We start from the raw sequence: 27,531 nt of genomic DNA on the forward strand, positions 1-27,531 counted from the left end.
TGGGTTAGATGCTATTATTTGAAAATTTAACGTGGGAAATAAATCCATTCGGTAATTTGAGCGCTTAAAAATAAAGTAATAAAAAGCTTACACATTTAAATAAAAACATAGGAACTATTTCAGCTACAGGATAACCTGTCTTGGGCAGAGGACTTCAGCGACCCTCCATTTGACGCCCCTATTAAATGACGTGATTAGACATAGTGCATTGTCAATCTCTTCTTGAACCTCAGTTAGATTGCGGGCCATAGAGCTGGAGTCATCAAAGGTGCATTTTAGAAAAACTGTCTCCTTTTAAAAACGTTTTTTTAATGCTCACAGTCATTTCCATTATCGGGAGTCAAACCCAAACTTCCCGTGTGAAAAATCAAAATCCAGGGCGATACAAGGATGTACTTTCCTTTTTACAGACCAGATCCATGATCGATTCTAGCCCGTCTGCTTCTGAAGCTCGGACTTATTTATGTATTTATTTATTTATTTTCAACACCTTTATTGGAGTATAATTGCTTTACAATGGTGTGTTAGTTTCTGCTGTATAACAAAGTGAATCAGCTATAGATATACATATATCCCCATATCTTCTCCCTCTTGCGTCTCCCTCCCACCCCAATCCCACCCCTCTAGGTGGTCACAAAGCACCGAGTTGATCTCCCTGTGAAGCTCCTACTTTTAAATACTAAACGCTTTACTCTCTCTACTTCCACCTGTGCGTCCCGCTTCCTCCGGAACCCTCCAAATCCCATTAAACCTCACCCCCACCAACCACGCACTGTCCTCATAGGCTCCGCGCTCAGTCCCGGTTCCCACCCTCTGCAGCCTTCCTTAATCTCATCGGATTTTGTAAAGCCCCGCCCTTCTCTTCTCTCACGCGTTTTCTTCCGTTCAGGACCATCCCACACCACCTGGTTATTTGGTTGGCCAGCACCCTCGTTGTACGTCATTTACCCGCGCCACCCGGAAGCTAAGGTTCTTACCAACCCTTCTTTTTGCCGGCGGCTCTCAGGTAACGGCCGTGTTTGGGTGTGCCTGTGTGACCGGGTCCCAGAGTTGGGAGGGGCAGAAGGCTGAACCCCCAGTTTGAGCCGGATGACCCCACTCCTAACGTTGAGAGGGTGCAGATGTACTGTGCTTGAGAGCAAACTGAGTGGTTATCGTGGTCTTCCCCCTCCTCATTCCTCAGGAGCCCATCATGGCGACGCCCCCTAAACGGCGGGCGGTGGAGGCCACCGCGGAGAAAGTGCTGCGCTACGAGGCTTTCATCTCTGACGTACTGCAGCGGGACCTGAGGTGAGTGACAGAATAGGGGGCGGGGCGCTTGGAGCGGTGCACGTGGTGAGCGGGGCGTTCGAAGTCAGGGCGTATCCTTCTGATTGGTGGGTGAGGCGTTCGGAACCCGGCCCCGCGCGCCTTTCGAGGGGGTAGGAGGGGCGATATCCGGGGTGCGACGGTGGGCGGGAGAGGGAAGACATGGCGGTCTTAATGGAGGGTGTGTCCGCGCATGCGCGGGTTCAGATGGCGTTAAGGGTTACGAGCGAGTTTTCAGGTTCGAATCCTGACTTGGCCGTTTCGTTTTACGTGTGAACACGTTGTACCTCACCTCGAGTTTCTGTGCCTCAGTTTTCTCATCTGTGAAATGGGGAAGTTAATGCAACCTTCCTCATGTGGTGGTTTTGAGTTTTCAGCGTGTTCAGTCCTTGTAAAGGATTTAACTTGGATACTAGAGGCTCAATGAGTATGAAAAATTATTATTCCTATCATTATTAATCTGAGGAGGAAGTAGAGTTTTCAGGTCTAGGATTATGAGCATCCTAAAAGGGATGGAGGATTTTTTTCTAGGGTGAGAATAGGGTATCCTGATTGGAGGGAGGCATTGGGAGTAGAGTGAAATAATACTAATAAATAATAGCTAACACATATATAGAGCTTCTTGTTTGGCAGGCACTATTCTAAATGCTTTTTGGTAAACTCATTTAATCTTTCTAATGACTCTGTGAGGTAATACTCGTTATTCCTATTTTAAAGATGGGGAAATTGAGTTCCAAAAAGGTTACTCACTTGCCAAAGTCTCACAGCTAGTAAAATGGAAAGCCTGGATTCAAACCGAAGTAGTCTGACCCAGAGTTCAAATCTTGACTTCTGCACTAAAACACCTCTTTAGGACATGGTGACATGAGAGTCTCAGAGGGTCATGATATGAGGTATTCCAAGAGAGACAGGGTTTCCTCTTGGTCACCATTTTACTCTTGTCCCATTAGAAAGGTGCTGGACCATCGCGACAAGGTATATGAGCAGCTGGCCAAATACCTTCAACTGAGAAATGTCATTGAGCGACTCCAGGTAAAGGTGCCAGGGTTAGGTACAATCTTTTTGTGGGCAAAGGAGGGGGAAGAGAGGAGATACCCCAGGCCAAAACCTGTCACCTAACCTAAAACTTGGCCACTGATCCCTACCTCTTTTTCCCCCGGCCCCACAGGAAGCTAATCACTCGGAGTTATATATGCAGGTGGATTTGGGCTGTAACTTCTTCGTTGACACAGTGGTGTGAGTGTCTACCCACCCCTCTGAGCCCACAGGGTTCAGCTTCCCCTTTCCTTCATTCAACAAAAATTTTTTTTGAGTATTTGCTATGTACCAGACACTGCTAGGTGCTGGAGATGTGACAGTAAATAAGATAGGACAAAATTCCTGCCCACCCAGAGCTTCAATTTGGGGAAGGTGGGGGAGAGGGGAGTAAAAAAAATCTCAAACTGTGTGGTGTGCTAAACAGTGATAAGAACTTCCCCGCTTCCTCTAACCACTGTTTCCTTAGCCCAGACACTTCACGGATCTATGTGGCCCTTGGATATGGTTTTTTCCTGGAGTTGACACTGGCAGAAGCTCTCAGGTTCATTGATCGTAAGAGCAGTCTCCTCACAGAGTAAGTCCATTGCATGAGGATAGTGCCTAAAAAGCACTACCATTTGCCACACCCTTCTTCCCCCTTTCCCCATGGCTGCCTGGGATGATACTTAGGAACCCATCTCCCCTCCCCCTCAGAGCTAGGGCTGAGTAAAATGGGGATGCAAAGCTTAGTCCCAGGTGTAGAACATAATAAGCACTGATAAATGGTCTTTGTATTGTTCACTCACACAAAAATTTATTGGGCATCTGCTGTGTGCCAGGCTCTGTGCTTGGTGGTGGGGAGGCAGCAGGGAACAAGACAAAAGGGTTCCTTGAAGGCTTACCTTCTAGAAGGCTTACCTTCTAGAAGGACTAACTGTTACACATCAGCACAGTTTTGACCAGATCCTGGAGGTCTCAGCCTATAAATCAGAAACAATAAAACAAATTACCTCTGACTTCACCTGCTAATTTTCCTGCTCATCCACTGTGCTCTCACCACACTAACCTTCACAGGCTTCTTTAAACACCCTCAGAATGATCCCACCTCAGCGTGATTGCAGGGGCTCTTCTCTCTGCCTACAGCACTCTTTCCCCAGGTACCTGCATTGCTTCCTTTCTCCTTATTCAATTTAAGTCTTGCTTAAATGTCACTTCCTCAATGAGGCTTTCTATAACCTAACTTTAAAATTGCAACCCCTGGCACTCCTGATTCCCCTCCCTTGTTCTACTTTTTCTTTTTTTCCCTAGCACTTATGACCTCCTAATGTTTACTGTGTAATTTACTTCTTTACAATGTTCATTGCCTCCTCGCATTAGGATATAAGCTTTGCAAAGAGAGAGATTTTCTCTATATCCCAAGTCACTAGAATAGCACATAGCACATAGTAGGCACTCTGTTGAATGAATTTAAAAGCATATGCTGGAAATAGATTTAAGTGGGGATTGAAGCAGATCTCTGTTGGTGGTGATGGGGAGGTAATGTGGGGATAAAGGATGGGCTCCAGTTGAGTTTAAGGTTCTGTGCAGGGAACGGGAATTGGGAGTGTGGACGGGAGGTCTGAAATGTGGCTAGGGAAGGCCTCCCAGAGGAAGTGACATTTGAGTCACTTGGTTGAGTGAACAAGCCATAGGGCTCTCTGGGGAAGAGCATTCCTGGGAAGGCAACCAGTGTGCCTGCCATGTTAGGAGGAGCTGCCGAGAATGGTGAGCATTCACTCACTCAGAAGGAGTGAGTGAGGGGATGCTGAGCAAATACACTTAGATTAACAACATCTCACAAGTGTGAACCCCACCGATCTAAGATTCCTTCTAGGTTATATTTCTCTTTATTCCTACATTCATTTCTTCCAGAGTTGCCTCCCTTAGGTTTCAGTAATTCTTCTCTTTTCAAACCTTTTCAGGATTTCAGTGTCCGTAGACCCAAATGAGCCTCAGACCCACTGGGATTTCTAAGTCTTACTGATCAGGCCAGTTGGTGAATAGTTTGGTCGAGGGACCTGGTTTCATAGGCCAATGCAATTCTGAACTTGGTGGCCATTTAGACCAAATCCAATTTTTTATGACAAAGCTTTCCTTGTTATGACACAGGATTCCTGAGCCTTTCAAATAGGTTTTAATTTTATGAAACTTGATGTCTTTCCCCAAAATGAGGTATTTGTCATTGCCTGCCCCCTGTCTGGTCTTTCTGATTTACTGACCTGGTCTATTAGTGTGATGAGAAATGTGAATCTCTTACTACTTTATGATAATTAGTAGGACTCCATAGTAATTGAATCTTTCTAGGAGATGAAGATTTGAGTCTGTGTAGCTCGCTCTCTTCTTTAAAATACTTGGTTATTCTGGACACATTTTAAAGTAACTTTCTTTCAGGTTATTTTATGTAACCGAAATGGCCTATCAGTCCTTCCTGTTCTTAGTCTGTTTCTTTGAGGAGTGGGAGGATCAGGTCTCTGTGTACATTCTTTCTGATTACAGAGAAAGGAGTACACATCCATACCCATAAGCAGACATGATTATAGAAGAAACAGAATAACCATATGACTATTAACACTGCCTTATATACTAATCAGTAGCAATAAATTAAACATATCCCTTTTGTGTTACAACTAGCATTTGGTGAACTTTATACTTTTCTCCTCCTTTTTTATTTTAAGCATTGAAACCTTTCACAGACTAAGCTTGTACATTGAGTGCCTACTATGTGCCACATACTGTTTTGTTCCTGAGGATACAGCGGGAAACAAGGCAGACCAAATCTCTGCCCTTACGCAGCTTACATTCTAGTCAGGGAAGACAGACAGTAAACAAATAAGTAAAGGATGTAGTATGTCACAGGTTGACAATGTTGCAGAGAACAACAAGGATTGGAGGTGAGAAACATTGCCTCTGAGGGAGCAGTTGCAATTTTAAATAGAATACTTGATTGGATGTGGGGTGTGAGAAAAAGAGAGGAGTCTAGGTTTTTGGCTGAGCAACTAGGAGGATGGAATTGCCATTTTATGAGATGGAGCAGATTTGGAGGGGAAGATCAGGAGTTCAGTCTAGGACCTGTTAAGTGTGAGGTGCTCGTTAAACACTGAAGTAGATTTTCTGAAGATGTAGTTAAAACTCCTCAACTCGGGAGAGAGGGCTGCATTGAAAATATAAATTTGGGAGATAGTGATATATAAATGGGTTCATACTATTTTTTCCCAATTTGACATCCTATGTTGTTGCCTTCTACTTTTCTTAACAGTATTTTGTTTCCTTAAAACACTCCTACACTGACAGATAGCTCAGCCAATAAAATCCACATTCCTATCATGATATCAAGACCCTGCATGATCTAGCCCCTTCCTACCTCTTGGATTTTATCCTGTGCTTCTTTCCTTCCACCATTCGCTTAATTTCTAACACTGGTCTCCTGACAGCTCCTCAAAAAGCTCTTTCCTGCCTCTTGGACTTTTTGTGGAAAAGACCGTCTTACTGTTTAACTCCTACTCATTCTTCAGAAAGGCCTTCCTTGATCCTTTGTATCAATTAGGATTCTTTTGGGTGAGACTGGTCCCAGTTGGCATAGATATAAGGAATTGACTAGTTCACATAACTCAACAGTCCAGAGCCAGAGTGGTTTCAGGCAGCTCCAGCTTCCCAGTTGCTTAGGCCTTGGTGTCTTTCTTAAGTCCTCTCTCTCGTACCCAGCATCCTCCTTTGGTAAATCCTGTTGACTCTACCTTCAAAATATATCCCAAATCCAATCATTTCTCATCACCTCAACTGCTGCTGCTGTGGTGTGAGTCTGCATCTCTCACCTGGACTATTTCAATAGCCTCCTCACTGGGCTTCCTCTTCCACACTAGCTGTCCTTATCCCTAGTCAGTTCTCCGCACAGCAGCCAGATGGATCCTCTTAAACCCTAGTTGTTTCATATCCCTTCTCTGATCACAATCATCCCCTGGCTCCCATCTCACTTAGAGTAAAAGCCAGAGTCCTTACCATGGCCTGGCAGCTTTTACATGATCTGTCTCCCCCACTTCCCTCTGTGACCTTACCTCCTACACCCCACCTTCGCTTATTTTTCTCCACCCATGCTGGCCTCTTTGCTGTGCCTCAGACATGCCAGGTACACTCCCACCTCAGAGCCTCTGCATTTGCTGCCCCTTGTGTCTGGAACACTCATCCTCCGTGTATTCACATGATTCGCCTCTTCATTTTAAGTCTACTCAACTGCTTCTCAGTGAAGCCATCCCTAAGCACTCTAATTAGAATTACAGCCCCCATGCCTGCACTCCTTATCCTCTCTTATCATTTAATTTTTTTTATTGTACTTATAACTATCTGACATACTCCGTGTTTTATTCCATCACTGTCCTTCTTAATGAGAATTTGAGCTCCACGATGCTGAGATTTTTGTTTGTTGTGTTTGCTGCTGTCTCCCCAGTACCTAAAACGACCCGGCAGAGAGTAGACGTTCAATAAATGTCTCTGAATCTGTGCCGTCCAGATGGCAGCCAGGCATCTCTGCATAGGAGCAGGTCAGGTAATCGGATGTCCTACCACCTGCCGTGTGGAAGTCATCCATGATGTAGGTAGTTCCTGAAATGATGAGGAAGCATCATCCTCATGATCATAAGTGGGGCCCACTTTGCCCTTTCTTGTTTCTTTTCTCCAGGCTCAGCGACAGCCTCACCAAGGACTCCATGAATATCAAGGCCCATATCCACATGTTGCTAGAGGTGAGAGCAACTCACCCCATTCCCAGACACTATCTCCAAATGTTTAGGGCGGTGACCTGAGGAAGAGAGAGAGCCAGAGATGGGAAGTACCATCTTTCCCCCTAAACTGGAGTCAAATTGGAGCCAAGCTGGCTCGGAGGGAAGGGAGTTCTGAGCAAGCCTGGGGTGGGGCCTGGACCCAGGCTCCATTCAGTCTTTTCTGTTCTCTTTTTCAGGGGCTTAGAGAACTACAAGGCCTGCAGAATTTCCCGGAGCCTCACCATTGACTTCTTCCTACCTCCCCTGACATTAAAGAGCTTGAATGTCTTTGAGTCATATGGCCCTTCTTTCCCCCCTTAACCCTTGCTGTTTGCGAAAGTGCCCTGTTTCTAAAGCACAAAGTTACTAGGAGGCCCAGAGATCCAGTCTGTGTGGAACCTTTAAAAACCACTGAAGTCCCGTCTTCATCCTGTCCCCTGGCAGAATGTGCCACTTGACTTTCTGATTTGCCCTCTATACCATCGCCTTGACAATCTGGGCCCCCACCTGACCCTTCCATTTCATTTCCTGTACAATACTCTCAATTACCTTAGAGAATGGGCCGATTCAGGGTGGAGGTTTGTTCCCCAAGGCAGCCTTTCACTCCTGGCCCTAGGGTTTACCCTTCTCCCACACCCCAATCGTTTCTCAGGTACCTTAAATTACACCCACACCCGTCTAGGCCCAACCTTGGCGTTGCCCCAGCTTCTAATTATCAATAGTTCCAGCTTCCAGCAATGGGCCTAGGGCTGGTCCAGCCCCTATTCTAGGTTGAGTCCAGCTTCCGCCAATCGATGCAGAGCCTGATTCCACTGCTTTATTACTGGCCGCAGCTCGACCCGCCCCCGTAGGCATTTAGTTTCCGCCACTCAACACTCCTTCGCTTGTCTGGCAGCTGCTCGGTTCTAAATTCGTCTTTTCTAGCCAATCACTACAGAGTTACCCTGCCCGCCTACGCAGAACCCTGGCCAGACCTCCTCCCTGCGGGCTGCTACGCCTGTGTACTTCTATACAAGTCCCGCTTCCGCTGAGCTGCGTAGAGTTTGGCACCTCCCCGTTAGGGGTTCTGGCAGCTAAGAGTCCCTCGGCCGCCAATCAGCAGAAAGCAGGGCCTAACCACCCCTATCCTCGGACGCTGGCTGTCTTCCATCAATCCCATATAGGCCAATCAGCGCGAGGCAGGCGTCCCCCGAACCTTGTCTGTCGCCCATGGCCTATCAATCTGTCTTGAACCAATCAGTGTGGAGCACCGGCGGGGCCGAGCACGCCCCCTCGGAACCCAGGCGGCCATCTGCGTTCCATCAGTTCCCCTCGGGCCAATCACAACATAGCTCTGTGGAGCAAGGCCCGCCTCCCCAGCCCTGGAAGCCGCACCGTTGATCCACGGTACTTTGGCCAATCAGCGAACAGCGGAACGTTCGGCTCCTCCTTCGTGGGCCCACGTGAGCAGTGGGGAAACGCAGGGGCGGCTTCTAGGTGCTGTCGCCGCCACCACCGCCACCACCGTCGCCTCGGAACCCGGGCCTGGGGGGCGGTGGGGCCGCGCATGGAGCCCCCGCCCCCCGGAGCTGCCAACACCGCCGCTGCGCTACACACAGGTGAGCCCGGGGCCTGGAGGGTGGAGGGCCCGGTCCGTGACCCTACGTATCCTTCCCGCCCCCGCGCGGGGGGATGTGGCTTGGCCCGTGGCCTGCTGGTGTTCGACTCCCCACCACCACCACCTCGGCTGGTGGACCTACCTGTGCCATTGTCCCCTCCCTTTGGCCCTTTGCCCCGTAGCTTAACCCCCCTTCCTGTTTTATAATGGGTCGGTCTGCGTGCTTGAATTTCTCCCCACCCCACCTTACAGTAGACTCGGCCGTGGGCTTGCCCCAGATCCCCGCTTATAGGGAACCAGTCTCTGGCAATGTCCACCTCCTTGACAGTAGGTGCGTCTGAGTGTTTGTATTCTCCTGTCCTCAACTTTCAGGGGCCCCGTCTGTGGCCTTGTTTTTTCATCCCTACTGTTCCTGTAGTGAGTCAATCCGTAGCGTTGTACCCCCCCCGCAACAGTGAGTTAATCTGTGAATTTGTATTCCTGCCTCCAATCCCCCAATGCATCAGTCTATGGCTTTATCAAACACACACACACACACACACACACACACACACACACACACACACACCATTTTACAGTGGATCAGTCTAAATGCTTGTTTTCACGTCCTCCTGCTTATCAGCCCATTGCCCTGTCCTCCCTTTTTTGTAGACTGTCAGTCCAGTCCTTGGGCTTCTTCTCCCTTCCTTTTACTAGTGGGTCAGTTTAGTGCTTTATATCTCCCCATTTTCAGTAGCCCAGTCCATGGCCTTGTCCCCTTCTCCTTTTAATCAGTCTGTGGGGTGGCTTTTCTCCCTCTCCACTATTGTGCATGAGTCAATGTGCTTTTCTTCTCTCCTTGCCCCTAGTAAATAAGGTGAGCCTTTACACACACACACACACACACACACACACACAACTTTGCAGTGGATCTGTTCATTGGCCTTCCTGCCACCCATGTGCTTGCATTCACACCCCTCCAGTATACCCTCCTGTGAGTCCAGTGCTTTGTAATCCCTCCAGGAGGGTCAGACTGTGCTTTTATTTCCCGCCTCCTTTCCTTGTGCTGCATCAGTCTGTGGCCTTCCCTGCCACCTTCCCTCCTTAATAGTGGATCAGCCTGTGTGCTTGTTGAACCCAGGACTTTTTTACTCTAGAACACACCCTCTCATATACACTCTTAACCACTAAGACATCTTGCCTCCCTCCAGTAAATGAATACATTAGTGATAGTGATAATGCCAATAGGAGCTAACACTTACTGAGCACCTACTGTGTACCAGGCAAAATGCTGTATGTTAATGAGCTCATTTAATCCACCCTATGAGCTAGGTACTGAGGGAAGTTTGGCATAGGGAGGTTAAATACCTTACACAGAGGTGATCAGTAGGTACCAGGTTAGGTTACCCCTCAGAACATAGGATAACTTTTTTTTTTTTTTTTTTTTTTGCGGTACGCGGGCCTCTCACTGTTGAGGCCTCTCCCGCTGCGGAGCACAGGCTCCGGACGCGCAGGCTCAGTGACCATGGCTCACGGGCCCAGCCGCTCCGCGGCATGTGGGATCTTCCAGGACCGGGGCACGAACCCGTGTCCCCTGCATCGGCAGGCGGACTCTCAACCACTGCGCCACCAGGGAAGCCCCCTAGGATAATTTTTGAGGCTTTCCTCTCTCACTACATCTCACCTCACGCGAGGCCCCACTCCTTAAAAACCAAATTAGTTCCCATCTCCATGCTTTTGTTTTTGCTGTTCCCTCTGCCTGCAGAGCTGTCTCCATTCCACACCTTGTCTCAGCACCCATCCACCCCCGATCCCAGCAGCTATGTGACCTTAGTGGCTTAACCACTTTCTCTCTGCACCTCTCTCCTCACTGGTTAAATGGGGGAATCAGAACTAGAATACCCTCCAATGTAAATAAAGAATACCTGTGAGTTAATAAAACAAGTAACTTCTCTGGCCTTACCTCCTATGCGCCGCCCCCCCAACTCTGTTCCAGCCACACTGGCCTCCTAACTCATCCTCAAAAACACCAGGTGCGACCCAGCCTTGGGGCCTTTCCCTTGGCTATTTTTTCTGCCCAGAACACTCTACCCTCCTCTCTGTGTGGATCCTTTCAGGGCTCTGTTCAAATGTCAACCCGTCCCTGACCATCTGAACCTGCACAGCCAGCAGGACTTAGACCCCTTCTCTGCTTTATTTGTGTCTTTGCCCTTTATCACTGTCAGGCACACTGTATATTTTACCAGTTTGTCATATTTATTGTCTTTCCCCGTTAGAATGGGAGTCCCATGAGGGACTCTTTTTGTCTGCTTATTTACTGCTGGGCCTCCAGCACCTAAAATTCTTATCCAGTACTTGATAAGAATTTATTGCACAAATGAATGGAAAAATATAATATCAGATAAATCAGGGTAGGGGGCAGATGGAGATGAAGAGGGCATAAGAGAGCTAGTTAAAAGAGGCTGGTTAGTTGGGACTATTCATTCAACAAACACTTACAGAGCACCTACAGAGCACCAGGCATTCTAGGTTCTGGGGATATGGGAGGGAACAAAACAGGCAGAAATTCCTGCCTTTGTGGAACAGACATTTGCTAAGAGTGCAGACTGTATAAATAAATAAGTCTAGTTAGTATGTTAGACAAGTGCTAAGGAGGAAAAGTGAAGTAGGGAAGGTAGGAATAGAGTATCAGGGTGGTTGAAATCTTAGGCACAGGGCAGGCCTCACTTAGAAGGTGCTTCTTGAATTAAGGCCTGAAGGAGTTCAGGAAGGGAGCCATAATGCCTAGGGAAAGAGTGTACCAGGCAGAAGGAACAGCCGGTGCAAAGGCCCTGAGGTGGGATTGTGCCTGGCATGTTCAAGGGCCATGAAGGAGGCCAGAGTGGAGGGAGAGGTAGGAGGCAAGGTCAGAAAGGTGGTGGGAGCCAGATGGTGAGGCCATGCTGATACATAAGATTGTGGGGGAGGGGCTGGGGAGGAAGAAGAGTGTCACGCCAGCTAATTGTAACATTTGAGTGTCTGCTGTGTCCCAGAGATAACTTTTCTAAGTCCTTTACATACACTGACCTTTAATCCTCACAAAGGCCTTTGAGAGTAGGTGTATCTTGCAGATACTTTACTTTGAGGGTGACATATCCCCCATTTTACAGGTACAGAAGCAGAGCCAGAGAGGTTGAGTAACTCGCTCAAGGTCACACAGCTAGAACAGGACAGGAGTACGAGGCTGGAGACCCAGAGAGAAGAACACATTTGCAAGGACAGACAGGTTATTCGACACATTGGATCACACAGAGGAAGAACTAATTCTGCCTAGGAGATACCAGAACTTGATGATGTGTGTAATAAAGGGTTCATCATGTGTGGGGAAGGGGGAAGGGCACTCCTGGCAGGGAGAACAGCACATACATATTTTCAGAGATGGGAACTGGATTAACTCAGGGTGCCCATGCCAAGCTTGGGCCCACCTCAGAGCCTTTGTGCACACTGTTCCTGTGCTTGAAGCGCCCTTCCCACAGATGTCAGCATGGCTTGCCATCTCCCCTCCTTCAGATCTCTGCTTAAATGTCACTTCCTCAGGGAAGCCCCCCCGCTCACCCTGTGTAAATTAGCATTCCTGTCCCCCTGTAGGACCTTACCCTTCTGTTTTGCTCTATAGAGAGCTGGTGGAGCAAGGTGTCCAGGATCACTGCCTAGTGCCAAACTGCCTGGGTTTGAACCCTGGCTCTGCTAAATTCCAGCTGTGTGACCTTAGCCAAGTTACTTTACTTCTCTGTGCCTCCATTTCCTCATCTGGAAAACGGGAGAGTAATAATAATGCCCACCCATAGTGTTGGTTTGAAGATTGAATGAGTTAAGTGACTAAAATGGTTTGCAGTACACAGTAAGGGCTCTGTGACTGGTTCCTATTTTTTAGATTAGTATTATTCCTGGCATACACGTAGGTATCTCACAGGGCCTCTGAGACTGACCATCTCCAAAACTGACCTCCTGATCTCCCCTCAAAACCTGCTCTCCCACAGTGCTGCCATCTCAGGTGATCAGGCCACAAACCTAGAATCACCTTTGGCACCTCTCTCACTCCACCCCACCCCCATCCTATCTGCCAACAAATCCTGTTCACTCTGTCTTCAGATTTTATCCAGAACTCAGCCACTTCTCACCAGTTCCACTGCTGCCACCACCATCTCTTACGTGGACTATTGCAGTGGCCTCTTCAGCCCGTACAGTTGGTTCTTCTTACAAGAGCCAGAGGGATCCTGTTAAAATCCAAATCACAGGCTGTCACCCCTCTATTCACAGCCTTCTCATGGCTCCTGTCTCACTCAGAGTCAATGTCAAAGCTCTTCCGGGGCCCGAAAAAGCCTTACTCAGTCTGGCCTCTGCTGCCCCTCTGTTCTCATCTCCTGCTACTTTCCCGTCACTGCCTTCTCTCCGACTACGCCAGACTCCTTTCCCTTCCTCTGACCTGACAGGCTCTCCAGCTTCAGGGCCTTTCACCCTGACTATTTCCTCTGCCTGGATGGCTGCTCCCCAGGTTGTCACAGACCTGACGCCTTCACCTCTCTTAGGTCTTTCCTCAAATATCACCTCCTCGTAACTACCCTCCCCTGACTACCCTTTCAAAAATAACAACTCCTTCCCTGCTTCGTTTTGTTTTTTTTTTCCCCCGGAGCTCTTATCACCATCTGACATATTCTTGTTTATCTTGTTTCTTGTCTGTCTTCCCCACTAAAATGTGAATTCCGCCAGAGCAGGGATTTTTGACTGTTGTATTCACTGCTGTATCCCCAGCACCTGGCCCACAGTAGGCCCTCCAAAAATGCTTGCTAAATGAATGAAATAAAGAGAAGTAAACACATCTGAGTGAGGCATATGACTAGAACTCTTATTAGGGGTCACGTGGGAGATGTGATAATAAACAAAATACAAAACCCCATGTGCTGCTGAGGCTTGAAGCCAACCGTCAGGTTTCACCTTAAGTAAAAGATTCTGTGGCTGCTGAAAGGAACTGGTAAAATTGCCTGTTGTCGCCACCAGGAGTCACACTGGTCTCTTTGTGCCTCTGAAACAAACAGGCCTTCCAAATAAAAACCCAGCAAGGTCTCTGATGATGGGACTCTGATCTGGACACTTCGTGGCCTTGTGACTTACATAATTGCCTAAAATTGTGTCTGCAGAATGAACTTCAGAATGAATAGCTCAGACATAAGAGGATCAGACTGTATTTCATTACAGATTAAAGACTCAAGCTATAAATAATAGAGGGAGGTTCTTTGAAACCTTCCGATTTGGAAGGTCTTATTCTTAACCCAACAGTCCCAACAGCTGGGTGAACAGTTGATTGATGAAAGCTCATTCCTTAAGGAAAAGGAACTTCATGTTTATTTCCAATTCACACTCAGCAAAGGGAGCAGTTATGGGGTGGGTGGGGGCGCCAGGAGGGTCCTGTTCTCTGCTCGACATGCTGAGGGAGCAGTCAGTGCAAGGGGCAGTTTAGTCTAATGGTTGAAAAGATCAGACACCTGGAACTTGGCTGCCTGCGTCCAAATGCTGGCTCTGCCACTTAGGGCTGTGTGGCCTGTACATGTCATTTAGACATTTTGTGCCTCCGCTTCCTCATCTGTAAATTAGAGATAATAAGAGTACCTATTTCCCAAAGTTGTGATGAGAGAGAAATGAGTCAATAGCTATAAAAATAGCAATCCAGGTCTACATGCCCTTATCTAAAACCCTTGGGGCCAGATGTGTTTCACAATTTTGAATTTTTCAGATTTTAAAAAGGTGACAAGGTATACATACAAGATGTTACATAACACCCTTAGTGGGCTCTGTAATCAGCCACATTCAGATTTCTGCAGCAAGATAGATGTATGAACAGTCACACCAAGTGAGGATCAGTGAAGACCACAAAAGGCCTTATTTTGTTTCAGATCAGGTTTTGGCATAGCAGATAAGGAATTATGAACAAATTAGAAACTAATATTTCATAAGAGCTTATCATACCCCAGGCATAGTATATTTAATCTGTACGATAACCCTACGAGCTAGGTGGTATTATTATTATCCCTATTTTACAGATGGGAAAATTGAGCACAAGAGGTTAAAGAACATGCCCAGTGTCACACTGCTAATAAGTAGCAGAACCAGGATTCCAGCCCTGGCGGTCTGGCTCTGGAGGGGCTGATTGTCCAGTAGGCCATATTGCCTCTGATTGGTACAATGCCTGGCATGTATTTAGCACTCAGTAAATGTTCATTATTGCTGTTGTCAAGAAGGAGAACACAGAGGGACAGAGACAGGTCAGAGGAGCGTGGGATGGAGAGACAGAAGAGAGCAGACATTCAGTGTCAGGAATTTTCATAAAGGCAAGGCCCTTGGGGCTGGTAACTGAACAATGGAGAAGACTTCTAGGCAGAGGAAGGGAACCCAGCATGAAGTTAACAGCCTTTGCGAGGAGCTGGCAGAAGGAACCTCCTGGAAAACTTAATATTTGATGTGGTAGAAGATGCAAATGAAAATGTTCAGGTGAGGGGCCTTATTCTAGTTTTCTATTCGTGCTGTAACAAACTATAACAAACTTTTAACTGCTTAAAACACAAATTATTCTCTTAGAGTTCTGGAGGTCAGAAGGCCAGCACAGGTCTCACCAGGCTAAAATGCAGGTGTTGGCAGGGCTGTATTCCTTTCCAGAAGCTCCAGGGGATGATTCATTTCCTGTTCGTTTAGGTTGTTGGCAGAATTCAATTCCTTGAGGTTGTAGGATTTGTATAAAATAAATAGGCAACAAGGGTATATTGTAACCACAAAAAAAAGTTCATGTGATGAGATTGAGCTCACCCAAATAGTCTCTAGCTTAAGGCCCATAACCTTAAATTCACCTGTAAAGTTCTTTTTGCCAGGTAACATAATATACTCACAGGTTCCAGAAATTAGGATGTGGACATCTTTGGGTGAGGGGCATTATTCTGCGTATCACAGTCTGCCCTCTGGACCCCAGAGGTTCACATTTGTCCCACACGCAGAAGACATTCACGCTATCCTAGTATCCCCAGAAGTCTCATCGCATTACAGGAGTCGTCCAAAGCCAGGCTGAGGGCGTTCAGGGAATGGTGGTGGCAGTTGGAGACAGAGGTGGAGGCAAGATGGCAAGAAAGGAATCCACCTCCTGCTGACCTCTTCCCCTTCCTGTGTCTGCAACCTCTCAGCTCTGAGCTTTCTGCCCTCCAGGTACCCCTGGGATGGCGTGAGCGCTTGCGCAGCAATGGACCCTTCTGTGACGCTGTGGCAGTTTCTGCTGCAGCTGTTGAGAGAGCAAGGCAATGGCCACATTATCTCCTGGACCTCCCGGGATGGCGGTGAGTTCAAGCTGGTGGATGCTGAGGAGGTGGCCCGGCTCTGGGGGCTGCGCAAGAATAAGACCAACATGAATTATGACAAGCTCAGCCGGGCCTTGCGGTACTACTATGATAAGGTAAGGTGTTTGAGACTAGGGCCAGGAACCCCACCCACTCGCCTGTGCCAAACATTTAAATCAGTTATGTCATTTTCTTGCCTAAATTGATAGAGCTCTAACTTTGAAAACGATATTAAAATTTACCATTTCTTACCCCATCCTCTGGTACTCTTACACGAACATGGGGGCCCCTAAGCATTTATCTCAGTTGTTTTATTGTATTTTATTTTAGCTTCGACTAGAACCTTCATAGCACCATTAACACTGACCCCCTACTCACTCCACTCTCTCTGAGATACCCAAAGTCCTGCTGTCGCACTGTGCCCCGCACGACATTTCATCTTCTCGCCTTATTCCTCTGGCCAAAACTTTTGAAAACTCTATTACTAATGACTCTTCCTCATCCTGGGCCAGTCCTGGGTTCCCCCAGTTATTTCATAATCTGCTCTTATCCCAGAATAAGAATTCTAGAATATCCTTATTCTTAGAATCAAAGCCTCCATGACAGCATTATACTAACCTTTCCTTACCTTATTCTCCAGGACCCTCAACATTTTTATCAATTCTTTTTATCTCTCACTCTGTTAGCTAAGACCTCCAAAACAACATGTATAATGCCTGCTCCACACCCCATCCTCTTGTATTCCCAGAGCAACACTGGTCCACTCCAATATTTATATCAATTATTTTATCACCTTATTCCTATAGCTAAAATTATACATTTTCCTTATCTTATCCTTTCAGACTCCCAAACCAGTGCTAGATACCCCCCCATATTTATACCAGTTATTTCAGTTTCTTATTTCTTTTTTAAAAAAAATATTTGTTTATTTATTTCTTTTTAATAAACCTGCACCGGGTCTTAGTTGTGGCATGCAGGATCTTCGTTGCTGCGTGCGGGATCTTTAGCTGCAGCATGTGGGATCTTTAGTTGTGGCATGCGGGCTCTTAGTTGCGGCATGCGGGATCTAGTTCCCTGACCAGGGGTCGAACCTGGGCTCCCTGCATTGGGAGCGCGGAGTCTTAACCACTGGACCACCAGGGAAGTCCCGTCATTTCTTATTTCTTTACCTGAAACTTCCAAAACAGTATTTTTCATCTTCCAGTTTTATTGTGATATAATTGACATGCAGCACTGTATAAGTTTAAGGTGACAGCATAGTGATTTGACTTACATACAGCAAGAAATGTTCATCATGATAAGTTTAGTGAACGTCCATCATCTCATATAGATACAAAATAAGAGAAAAAGGAAGAAAAAATCTTGTGATGAGAACTCTTAGGATTTACCCTCTTAACAACTTTCATATGTAACATACAGCAGTGTGGATCATATTTATCATGTTGTACATTCCATCCCTAGTACTTCTTTTTCTTATAACTGAAAGTGTGTACCTTTTGACTGCCTTCATCCAATTCCCCTTCCTTTCAACCCCCTTTGAAACTTCCAAAACAATATTAATGAACCTCCCTTTTCATTCCTTTTCTGAGAAACACAAACCCACCCTGTGATATACATGAACAACACTTAAGATGTTCCCAGGGTGCTCTAGTGCCCTCCAGATACCTCTTGTCCCCCAGAACAGCCCTGGACCTGTGCTGCACACCCTTAACTCATTTATAGCATTTATTCCATTTTTATATTTTAATCCTTTAGCTCAAACCTCCAAAACAATATTAATAATGAGGCTGCCCCACTCTGTACTCTGAGACCACCAGAATATCCCTGAGACCCTCCAGACCTGTCCTGAAATACCCCAAACATGCTCTGTGACCCACCCAAGCCAGCCTTAAGATTCTCCCAATATTTATACCAGTATTTTAAATTCTTGTTAGTTGCCATCAGTGACTTCATTTTCCAATTGCCTCAGCTTAAACCTCCCCAATAGTATTAAGAATGAGGCTCCTCATCCTGTCCTCCCTGATGACCTTGCCCTGTTCCACGTCTGTGTCAAGAGCTTTAAATAATCCTGTAATAATTCATGTTTATTAACAATTCATCACCACATTCTTCTACATTCATTTAGTCTCTTCCAACATTTATTATCAGTGACTTCATTTTCCTGTCTTACTGCATAAACTAGACTCCAAAACTGTCCTGGCAGCCAGCCCCAGGGCCTGGCCCTGTTAGCCCACAGACACTCCTGGTTTCTGGAGCCAGGAGGAAAGCCTGCTCCTGGATCTACTCCCCTACGTGGGCCCCAGTGTGGAGAGGAGCCTGTGGGTGTGGCTTTGTGTATCTGAGGTGGGGGTGGGGGAATTGGACAGATAGAGATGAAGAGAGTGTGACAGAGGGAGACTTGGAGGGGGATGGACAGGAAGGAGATGTGGAGGGGAGAAGGGCATTAGACTAAAGGAAGGATTATGGGTGGGGGGGGACAGAAAAGGAGGAGAAGCTGGGGGAGAATACAGAGAGGGGAATCAGGTTGGGGGAGAGTGGTAGAAACTGGAAGAGAAGGGAGGAGACCCCAAATTAGATGAGTGAGCTGTGAAAGAAGCTGGGAGGGGGAACCTATGGGGAGGCAGACACTGAGGTGGGACGGTGTATATGTAAAAGGACAGGAGAGGGGCACGAGGAAAGAAAGGCACTATAGGAGACACACCCCTTCACCCCCTCACCATCCACACCCTCCCTGGCCCTTTCTTCTAAGACCCTCTATCCTGTCTCCCCCTTCCCAGAACATCATCCGCAAAGTGAGTGGCCAGAAGTTCGTCTACAAGTTTGTGTCCTACCCCGAAGTCGCGGGGTGCTCCACTGAGGACTGCCCGCCCCAGCCTGAGGTGTCTGTCACCTCCACTGTGGCAAATGTGGGCACCACAGCTGTACACGCCATCCCCGGGGACACTGCCTCTGGGAAGCCAGGCACACCCAGGGGTGCAGGAGTGGCAGGCCCAGGCGGTTTGGCACGCAGCAGCCGGAATGATTACATGCGCTCGGGCCTCTATTCCACCTTCACCATCCAGTCCCTGCAGCCGCAGCCACAGCCACAGCCACCCTCTCATCCTCGGCCTTCCACAGTGCTCCCCAACACCGCCCCTGCAGGAGCAGCAGTGCCCCCCTCGGGGGGCAGGAGCACCAGTCCAAGCCCCTTGGAGGCCTGCCTGGAGGCTGAGGAGGCCGGCCTGCCTCTGCAGGTAAGGACTAAAGTATGGAAAGTCAGCAAGAGGAGGGATGTACAATTCCCAAGTGAGGAGGGGGCTGGGAGGAGGGGAGACATAAACGTCCTATTAAAGGAGATATAGTGGAAGGAGGGACACAGAAGTCCCCTTGGAGAAAGGGATGGGGAGGAAAGCTATGCAAAGCCTTGGAAGGAAGAAGGAAATTAAGCACACGACAATTAGTAGTACACCCAACATGTAGCAGGTGTCCTGAATGTGTCTGCTTAATGCACTGGTTCTCACACTTTTAGCACTCATCAGAAAGCACCTGGAGGGCTTTTTAAGCCACAGATTTCGGGGGGCCACCCCCCAGAATGTCTGTTTATGTGGGTCTGTGGATGGGTCTGAGAGTTTGCACTTTTAACAAGTTTCCAGATGAGGCGTATGCTGCTGGTCCATAAAGCAAATTTCTGAGAACCACTGCTTTCGTGAATGGGGGCAGTATCTCCTGGTGTCCCGCCCCTAAGCTGTGCCGCTATCAAGTGTCTCACCCCTCCCCTGCCCCCAGATAGGAGGACCTACTCCAGAAGGAGCCCCACTTCCTTGGCAAAGTCCCACGTCTTGTTGGAGGACCTGCTCCCACTACCAGGTCCTGCTTTCCAAGGGAAATAATTGGCTTCACTACCCCAGCAATCTTTAGGCACCCCCTCTGCACTTGTTCCTCTTCCAGGTCATCCTGACCCCACCCGAGGCCCCAAACCTTAAATCCGAAGAGCCAAATATGGAGCCTGGGTTGGGCCGACCACTGCCCCCAGAAGTCAAAGTGGAAGAGCCCAAGGAAGAGTTAGAAGCTGCAGCCACTGGGGAGGCGGGGTTTGTCCTGGAAGCCGTCAAGGCGGAGCCCTTTGAGCCCAAGGCCGAGCCAGAAGCCCCTCCCGCGGAGGGCGTGCCAGCCCGGCTGCCTGCGGTCGTTATGGAAACTGCGGCGCCGGTGGGCGGCCTTGCGGCTTCCACAACTTCCAGCACGGAGAACGCCCAGCCTCAGAAGGGTCGGAAGCCCCGGGACCTGGAGCTTCCACTCAGCCCGAGCTTGCTGGGTGGGCCGGGACCCGAACGGACTCCAGGATCGGGAACTGGTTCCGGTCTGCAGGCGCCAGGCCCAGCGCTGACGCCTTCCCTGCTACCTACGCACACATTGGTGAGAGCCTTTGAAGGGGCGGGGCTGGCACCTGGAATGAATGGGATTGGGGCCGGGTGGTGGTGGGAGGAGTTAGACTGCGAGGGCCAATACGGTTACCTCTGAGTGAGTGGGAGGGTGGAGCCTTCGAGTGGGGTTGGCTGCGCGGAGAGACGGGGCTTGATTGCTACAAGGCGAACGAGCCTGCAATGCCGAGGGGTCGGGTCCCCAAAAGAAGGCAGATCTGGGGAGTTCTGTGGGCAGGGACTGGGGGGCCCGAGAGGCTTTCTGCAGGAACTGTTTCTGGGTTGGAACATAGCTTGAGGAACCTAAGCGGGGCTTTGGGGTCTGGGATTTGCTTAGCGGGTTTCCTGTGAGGTATGCAGGTGGGGGATAAGAGTTGGAAGTTGACCCTGAGCTACTGGGATGGTGAGGTTTGAAAGCGGCATGTGGGTGGGGTCTTGTAGGTGGTCTTGCCCAATGAGGCTGGGATGGGCCCTCAGGAGTTAGGAGGGGTTGTCTGTGTAAAGCTGGAGAGCTGTCACGGGCATGGCCTTGGTAGTTATGGTCTAGGCCTGTGCTCTTCTGAGGAGTGATCTCATATAAGTATGAGTGGGAAATCTGGCGGGGCTGGAATCAAGTTCCTTTGGTTTTCCCACACCTGCCCTCTTGCTCACTTGCGCCCTGACCACCCCTTCCCCACAGACCCCGGTGCTGCTGACGCCCAGCTCGCTGCCCCCCAGCATTCATTTCTGGAGCACCCTGAGTCCCATTGCACCCCGTAGCCCGGCCAAGCTCTCCTTCCAGGTAGGATCAGCTCCCCCCATCTCGGAAAGGGTGAGAGACCCTAGCACGGTCCCAATCCATGACCTCTCCCTATTTTTGTCCCCAGTTTCCGTCCAGTGGCAGCGCCCAGGTGCACATCCCTTCCATCAGCGTGGATGGCCTCTCAACCCCCGTGGTGCTCTCCCCAGGGCCCCAGAAGCCATGACTATCACCACCACCACCACCACCCCTTTCTGGGGTCACTCCATCCATGCCCTGAACTTCTCTCCAGCCAGCCGTCTCAAGGAGAAACGTAGTTCAGCTGACAGACTCGTGCTGTGGTCGTGGTTGGGTGGGGATTCTTAGGAAAAAGGATCTCTCAGTAATCCTTCCACAGAAAACATACAACTTCTCTTTTCTTGGTCAGTCCCCCAGTGGCCGCTCTTACACGTCTCCTACTGCAGTGGTGGGGACGGTTTATTTATTTATTTTTTGAAGGCCACTGGGAAGAGCCTGGCCCAACTCTTTCGTTGGGGGGGGGGCGGTTGGCGAGGGCATCTCCCCCATCTCCACATTTTTTCCCCAAGGTGAGATAGTCAGGGTCTGGCTTGAGAAGGAACTTTCTTTATTTATTTCTCAGGCTGCCCTTGGGGAGCTGAGGGAGCCCTGTCTCCATTTTGGGGTGTGGGTAGAAGAGCTAGATTGCTGTAGTTTATTATTCCTGGCCCTCCCCAAGGGTCCAGGAAGAATTTTTGCTGTTTAACATTTTGGGAGTTTTGGCCAAGGAAGACTCACACCCTTGGGAATGGGAATTTCTACCTCCCCGGCCTTTCTCTCAGACAGCTTGTCCTTTTTCAGCCACCTTTTTTGGCCGGGGAGGAATGCCCCTTTTGTTGTTCTTCCCCTGAGAAGCCATTCCTGTGTCTGCCAAACTCCTGGGGTCCTGCCTGTTACCTCCCAATGGAGGGTTTTTTTGGGGAGTGGTTCCCGTCTGGGGGGCCCCCTCCAACCAGTACTCCAGGTCTCCCTGTCCCCCACCCCCTGCCATTTTGATAGTATAATCTATTTTTAAACAGGGCTTTTCAATAGGGGAGAGGGAGGCATCTCTTCCTATATCTGAGATAGGGTGGGTGGGAAGGAAGGGATTTGGGGGGGTCTTCCTGCCACCCCCAAGTGTTTATTTTTGATACCAAACATGTATTTTCAGCTCCCTCCCAGCCCCCCAATTTCCTGCGGGCGGGTACAAAGGACCCTTTAAGTGTCCCTGGAGTTGGGAGGGAGGAATGAGGGACATAAAGCCTGTCCTGTGTGAATTCCAGGCTGGAGAAGGGCGGGTTCAAAGGACTCCTGGGTTCACTTCCCGTCAGCACCGGCCCAGCCTGGGCCTGGGGACCTGGGGGTTGGTGATTTGGGGGACGGTGCTACACCTGTCTCCACTGTTTGTTTTACTTCCCCAAAAATGGATCTTTTTTTCTAAGAGTCCCAGAGAACGGGGAATTGTTCCTGTAAATATATATTTTTAAAGGTGATGCTGGAGACTGCTAGCATTTTTTTTCCCCTAAAGCCATTGGGAGTAACTGTGTGCAAAGGCGTGACTATGTGAAAGGCGGTGAGGGTGTGAGATTGATCGTGAGAGCGAGAGAGCATAGTGGTGTGTGTCCGAAACAGTGGTAGAGACTGTAGATTGGCAACCAGGTGTGTGAAAAAGAGAAAACTCTGGAAAGCTGTGATTGCGCACGTTCGTTTGTGAAGCCATGTGTTGAAAGAGTGGAAGTTGTAACCACAAACTTGACATTGTGCCTATGTGAGAAATCATGGCTGGGTGGCAGAAAACCACTGTAAGACTGAATGTGAGTGATTAAGGTACTATACGAGAAACTGGTGGTGTGTGTGAAATAATGTTTATGAGAAGGAAGTGGGGACTGCGCATCAGTCACTGTTGAACAGGCTGATGGTGAGCAAAACAGACTGAGTAACCAAAACGTGTGAGAGCCGGTATGAGCACGAAAGTGCCATAGAGATCGTCAGGGACCGTGCCGTAGGTAAGGAACTTCACTGTAAGTAAGCGGGTGACTCAGCGTTTGGGAGATGGCTTGTGCATGAAACTGTTCACGCAAGGCTGTTGGATCAACTAAAGTAATGGGAGTGCATGTGTGAGAGGCTGATGGTATGAGAGAAAATGTCTGTGAGGCCAGATGGGTGCCTGAGATGAAAGACACCAGAATACGCAATTGTGTGTATGAAAACCTTTCCTGTGAGACTAAACTAGCAAAGACTGCGTGAGAGACTGAGAAAATGTGGCTGCGACTGGAAGAGCGTGAGAGGCTGTAATTTGTGTGTGTGTGTGTACGTGTGTGGGTGTATACCTGAGCCTAGTGGCAGATTGATTTGCAGTTACTACTCCAGTCTAGCCCACAGGTTCAGGGACTCTGTAAGAGAAAATGATGGTGAGACTGAGTGAGCGAAAGTAAGCTAGAGACCACCTCACTGTGAGTGAGAGGCGATGAGTAAAAAAGAAGGAAGTCAGTGCCGCTGGAGAGAAAACTGATGACTGAGCAGCATGTGAGAGTGTGAAAGGTTTCATGAGAGACTGTAAACCAGAGACTACATGCTGGTGAAAGAGAGAAAATGGAACAGAGTAAATGAGACATAGAGACCATGTGATCAGTATGTGTGGGAAACCGATGAGGCTGTAATTGTGTCTGAGGGTACACAATACACTGGCTGGATGCAGCAGATGAGGGTGTAAACGACTAAGACGGGCCATGAAAGGCTCTGTGTGTGAGACTTACCGAGAGCCTAGTAACATTGGTGAATTAGTGACAACAGGATGTCAGAGGCTGAGTGAGGGCAAGTGACCGTGACACTGATTAGGTGACTGAGAGTGAGAAAACGAGTGACTGAGAGTGTCTGAGAAACTGTGTGGGTCTATAAAACTGCAAGAGACTTTATTAAAGGATGTAGAGCAAGGACTGGACATGTTGGAAGCTGCTTGCAAAGAAATGTGAGACGAGGCGACTAAGACAGTGTCTGAGACGCTGTGCGATTGTGTGTGTGTGTGAAACTCTTACCATAGTGACTCTGGGTGTGCAGAATGGGTGTGAGTGTGAAGAGGGGAGAAAGAGTGATTGTGGGTGTGGGTGTGTGCACGAGAAACTTCCAGAGAGACCAGTGGTGGCTATAAATCACTAACCATTTGTGTATGTGAGAAAATGACGGCCCGAGTGAGCGGTGGAAACATCCTATCAAAAGGCGTGACTCCGGGGGCTTCCCTGGTGGCGCAGTGGTTGAGAGTCTGCCTGCCGATGCAGGGGACACGGGTTCGTGCCCCAGTCCGGGAAGATCCCCCATGCCGCGGAGCGGCTGGGCCCGTGAGCCATGGCCGCTGAGCCTGCGCGTCTGGAGCCTGTGCTCCGCAACGGGAGAGGCCACAGCAGTGAGAGGCCTGCATACCGCAAAAAAAAAAAAAAAAAGGCGTGACTCTGTGTGGATCTGCAAAACTGACCCGTAAGGGTAACTGTGGTCTTGGCCGAAGGAGACCATAGTAAGACTGGGGGCCAATGACAGTAAACAACTCCCTGAGTGGCTGGGAGAGGCTGTGCATTTGAGTATGTATGTAAGCTTGTTCGTAAGAGACTATAGTAGAGAGAGACTGTAAATTCAGAAGTGTGTGTGTAAATATGCAAAAAAAAGAAAAAGAGAAAATGACTGAGGCTGAATTCGTGTGTGAGAGCCCATGGATGGAATGTGCCAGGCCTAGGGGAAAGCCCTCTTCCATCTGTCCTCTTCCTCCTCAGGCCCCTGGGCTGGCTTCTCCCAGTTCTCCAAAACGTGAAATGCTGGAGTTTGCCGGGGCTTTGCCTGGGCTTCCCTTCCTTCTTCTCACAAGCCAAGCCCTCTCCAGGTGGTCTGGTCCAGTCCCGGCATTTGAGACACTACTTCTCCCTGCCGTGATGCTCGCATTTTTACCTCCAATCCAGATTATTCATCTTCACGCTTATCAGAATCTCTAAAGCTCTGTTTATTGCATTTATTTACTCATTCAGCAGAGGTTTATTGAGCACTTACTGTTTGCTGGTGCCCATCCAGGACCTCCAGACACAGCAGTTAACAAAACCAAACACAAATCCCTGCCTTTGTGGAGCTGGCATTTTAGTGAGGACAACAGACAAACAAATACATCATATTAGGTGGTGTTGCAATGATTACATGAGATACGACTCAGTCTTTGTTTAAATAAGAACTCTGCAGTGATTTTATTGCCCAAACGTGTAGGAGAAGATGAAAGTGGTGACAGTCCTCTTCCCAAGGGAATCCAGTGAGTAGGTATACAGTTTAGGAACAAAGGAAGTATCGATTATAACATTATTACCAGGGCAACAGGTGATTAGATAAAGCAGCCAACCAGAATTACAGGTTTCTTGGGGAGTTTGTTTTCATAGGATAACCACTGATATCTGAAGTCCTAGAAGCATAACAAGACCCCTTTGTTCAAAGCACACTTTCAAAGACAGGCTCATGTTATCAGGAAACAGTACATCTGTAACGGATACGAATGTCAACACACCTTATCACCCATGAAGCAAGACCAGTATTCTTGAGAAAGTTCTGTTTTAACGCCTGACCAAATCAAATCCTTCAACCTTGTTTTAATTTGCAGAATGGTGTTCCTCCTTGGATGCAGGGGAAATGAGACATTGCCTTCCTAATTCTTAGACTCCTTTTTGTTGATTAAAAAGATTCCTGTTTTTATTTTATTTTATTTTATTTGCGGTACGCAGGCCTCTCACTGTTGTGGCCTCTCCCGTTGCGGAGCACAGGCTCTGGACACGCAGGCTCAGCGGCCATGGCTCACGGGCCCAGCCGCTCTGCGGCACGTGGGATCCTCCTAGACCAGGGCACGAACCCGTGTCCCCTGCATCGGCAGGCGGACTCTCAACCACTGCGCCACCAGGGAAGCCCAAGATTCCTGTTTTTAAAGCAGGCTCTGGAATTTCACTCATTAGGCCTTACTTAAAAAAAACAAAAAAGGCTCTGTGGAGCATGGAAAATGGGCTGCATTGGAATTAATTATTAAGAGAAGGATTATGAAGAATAATTTTTCTACATGAGATCCACAAAGAAAAGTAAAGGGTCAGGAACTAGAATGATGGATCTTAAAGTGTGGTCCCCGACCAGCAGGATCAGTGTCACCTGGGACGTTGTTAGAAATTCACATTCTTGAGCCCCACCCCGGACCTACAGAATCAGAAACTGGGGTGGGGCCTGGCAATCTGGATTCAACAAACCTTCCAGATGATTCTGATACACATATAGGTTTGAGAGCCACTGGCATAGAGAATGAGAGGTGCCCTACAAAAAGCTGAGGAAGGCTTCTGTGAGGGAGGTGACATTTATTGTCTGCCTCTTTTAGAGCATAAATCCCTTGAGGGCCAGGATTTTGGGCTGTCTTGTTGTCTGTTCCAGCCAACGCCCAGAACAACTGGCACCCAATAGTTGCTCAGTAGATGTTGCATCAGTGTATTTAACAAACAGCACCTGCTGTACGCCAGGCACTGGGCTAAGGACTTTTAAAAATCTTAACTCCCAGTCTTCGCAACATACCCTAACATGCCCTGTGTATGGGGTGGGGCAGGGTGGCAGGTATTACCTACCCAAGATACTTGATGGAACATGGCCAAGCCAACCATCCCCTTCCTCGGGCCCTGAGGGTGTCCCCAGCTGGCCCCTGGGGCAGTGGATATACCCAGTTCAGTCCTTCTGAATTCTCCACCCCATACTCTTGCCACTTCCCCTTCTCACTTCCCTTGTGCTGACCTCCCCTCCACATTGCTGACCACAAAGAACCTCACTTTTAGGAAAGAGGAGGGTGGTGGTGAAGTCAGGATGGAGGATGAAGTAGTTACCTCGATGCCCACTCCACCCCATGAGGAGGGACACGCTAAGCATGCCACGCTCACTTCACCCTTGTTCAACACCCCCGTGAGGTTGGCGCTGTCATTGTGGTAGAGGGCGTGCATTTTACAGGTGGAGAAACTGAGGCTCAGAGGTTCAAGTGACTTGCTCAAGGTCACACAGCGAGGGAGTTCAATCTTGCTTCCAACTTCCAGGCTCCACTTCCCCCTCAGTAAGAATTTGTCCAAAGAGCATTGATTGAGTGCCACTGGGCTGCTGGGCGGGGCCTGGGGTGCTGGGGACACAGTGACAAACAAAACAGACCAAGCATGAGGCAGGAAGTAGGGAGGGGAGAGGAGAGGAGGAAGCTCAGGGACCGGTAGCAAGGGAGAGGTCGGAGCTGAAGAGACCTGCACGATACCCTCCCCTCCCTGCCACCCCCCATCAC

The 27,531-nt window shown here is 48.7% G+C and overlaps 2 protein-coding genes across 2 annotated transcripts; both read left to right on the forward strand.

Annotated features, from left to right (window-relative positions):
* The first annotated feature begins 964 nt into the window (after positions 1-964).
* UXT (ubiquitously expressed prefoldin like chaperone) lies at positions 965-7,406 on the forward strand. The gene is made up of 7 exons (XM_004329626.4): positions 965-1,006; positions 1,184-1,290; positions 2,259-2,340; positions 2,477-2,544; positions 2,813-2,920; positions 7,037-7,100; positions 7,316-7,406. The coding sequence occupies exons 2-7, from the start codon at positions 1,193-1,195 to the stop codon at positions 7,364-7,366; spliced, it is 471 nt and encodes a 156-aa protein (XP_004329674.1). The 5' UTR covers positions 965-1,006; positions 1,184-1,192; the 3' UTR covers positions 7,367-7,406.
* A 1,142-nt stretch (positions 7,407-8,548) lies between these two features.
* ELK1 (ETS transcription factor ELK1) lies at positions 8,549-22,717 on the forward strand. The gene is made up of 6 exons (XM_033850104.2): positions 8,549-8,716; positions 15,922-16,165; positions 18,827-19,282; positions 19,977-20,444; positions 21,129-21,230; positions 21,316-22,717. The coding sequence occupies exons 2-6, from the start codon at positions 15,956-15,958 to the stop codon at positions 21,412-21,414; spliced, it is 1,335 nt and encodes a 444-aa protein (XP_033705995.1). The 5' UTR covers positions 8,549-8,716; positions 15,922-15,955; the 3' UTR covers positions 21,415-22,717.
* Positions 22,718-27,531: the final 4,814 nt, after the last annotated feature.

The sequence above is a fragment of the Tursiops truncatus genome, chromosome X (genome assembly GCF_011762595.2).
Source record: "Tursiops truncatus isolate mTurTru1 chromosome X, mTurTru1.mat.Y, whole genome shotgun sequence".
In the NCBI taxonomy this organism is placed as follows: Eukaryota; Metazoa; Chordata; class Mammalia; order Artiodactyla; family Delphinidae; genus Tursiops; species Tursiops truncatus.

Bases quoted from the DNA above. Each gene is read 5' to 3' on its own strand.
- UXT (XM_004329626.4), top strand. From the start codon at position 1,193: ATGGCGACGCCCCCTAAACGGCGGGCGGTGGAGGCCACCGCGGAGAAA. The intron at 1,291-2,258 runs GTGAGTGACAGA...TTGTCCCATTAG, and splicing joins GTACTGCAGCGGGACCTGAG to AAAGGTGCTGGACCATCGCG. The intron at 7,101-7,315 runs GTGAGAGCAACT...TCTCTTTTTCAG, and splicing joins ATATCCACATGTTGCTAGAG to GGGCTTAGAGAACTACAAGG.
- ELK1 (XM_033850104.2), top strand. From the start codon at position 15,956: ATGGACCCTTCTGTGACGCTGTGGCAGTTTCTGCTGCAGCTGTTGAGA. The intron at 16,166-18,826 runs GTAAGGTGTTTG...CCCCCTTCCCAG, and splicing joins TGCGGTACTACTATGATAAG to AACATCATCCGCAAAGTGAG. The intron at 19,283-19,976 runs GTAAGGACTAAA...TTCCTCTTCCAG, and splicing joins AGGCCGGCCTGCCTCTGCAG to GTCATCCTGACCCCACCCGA.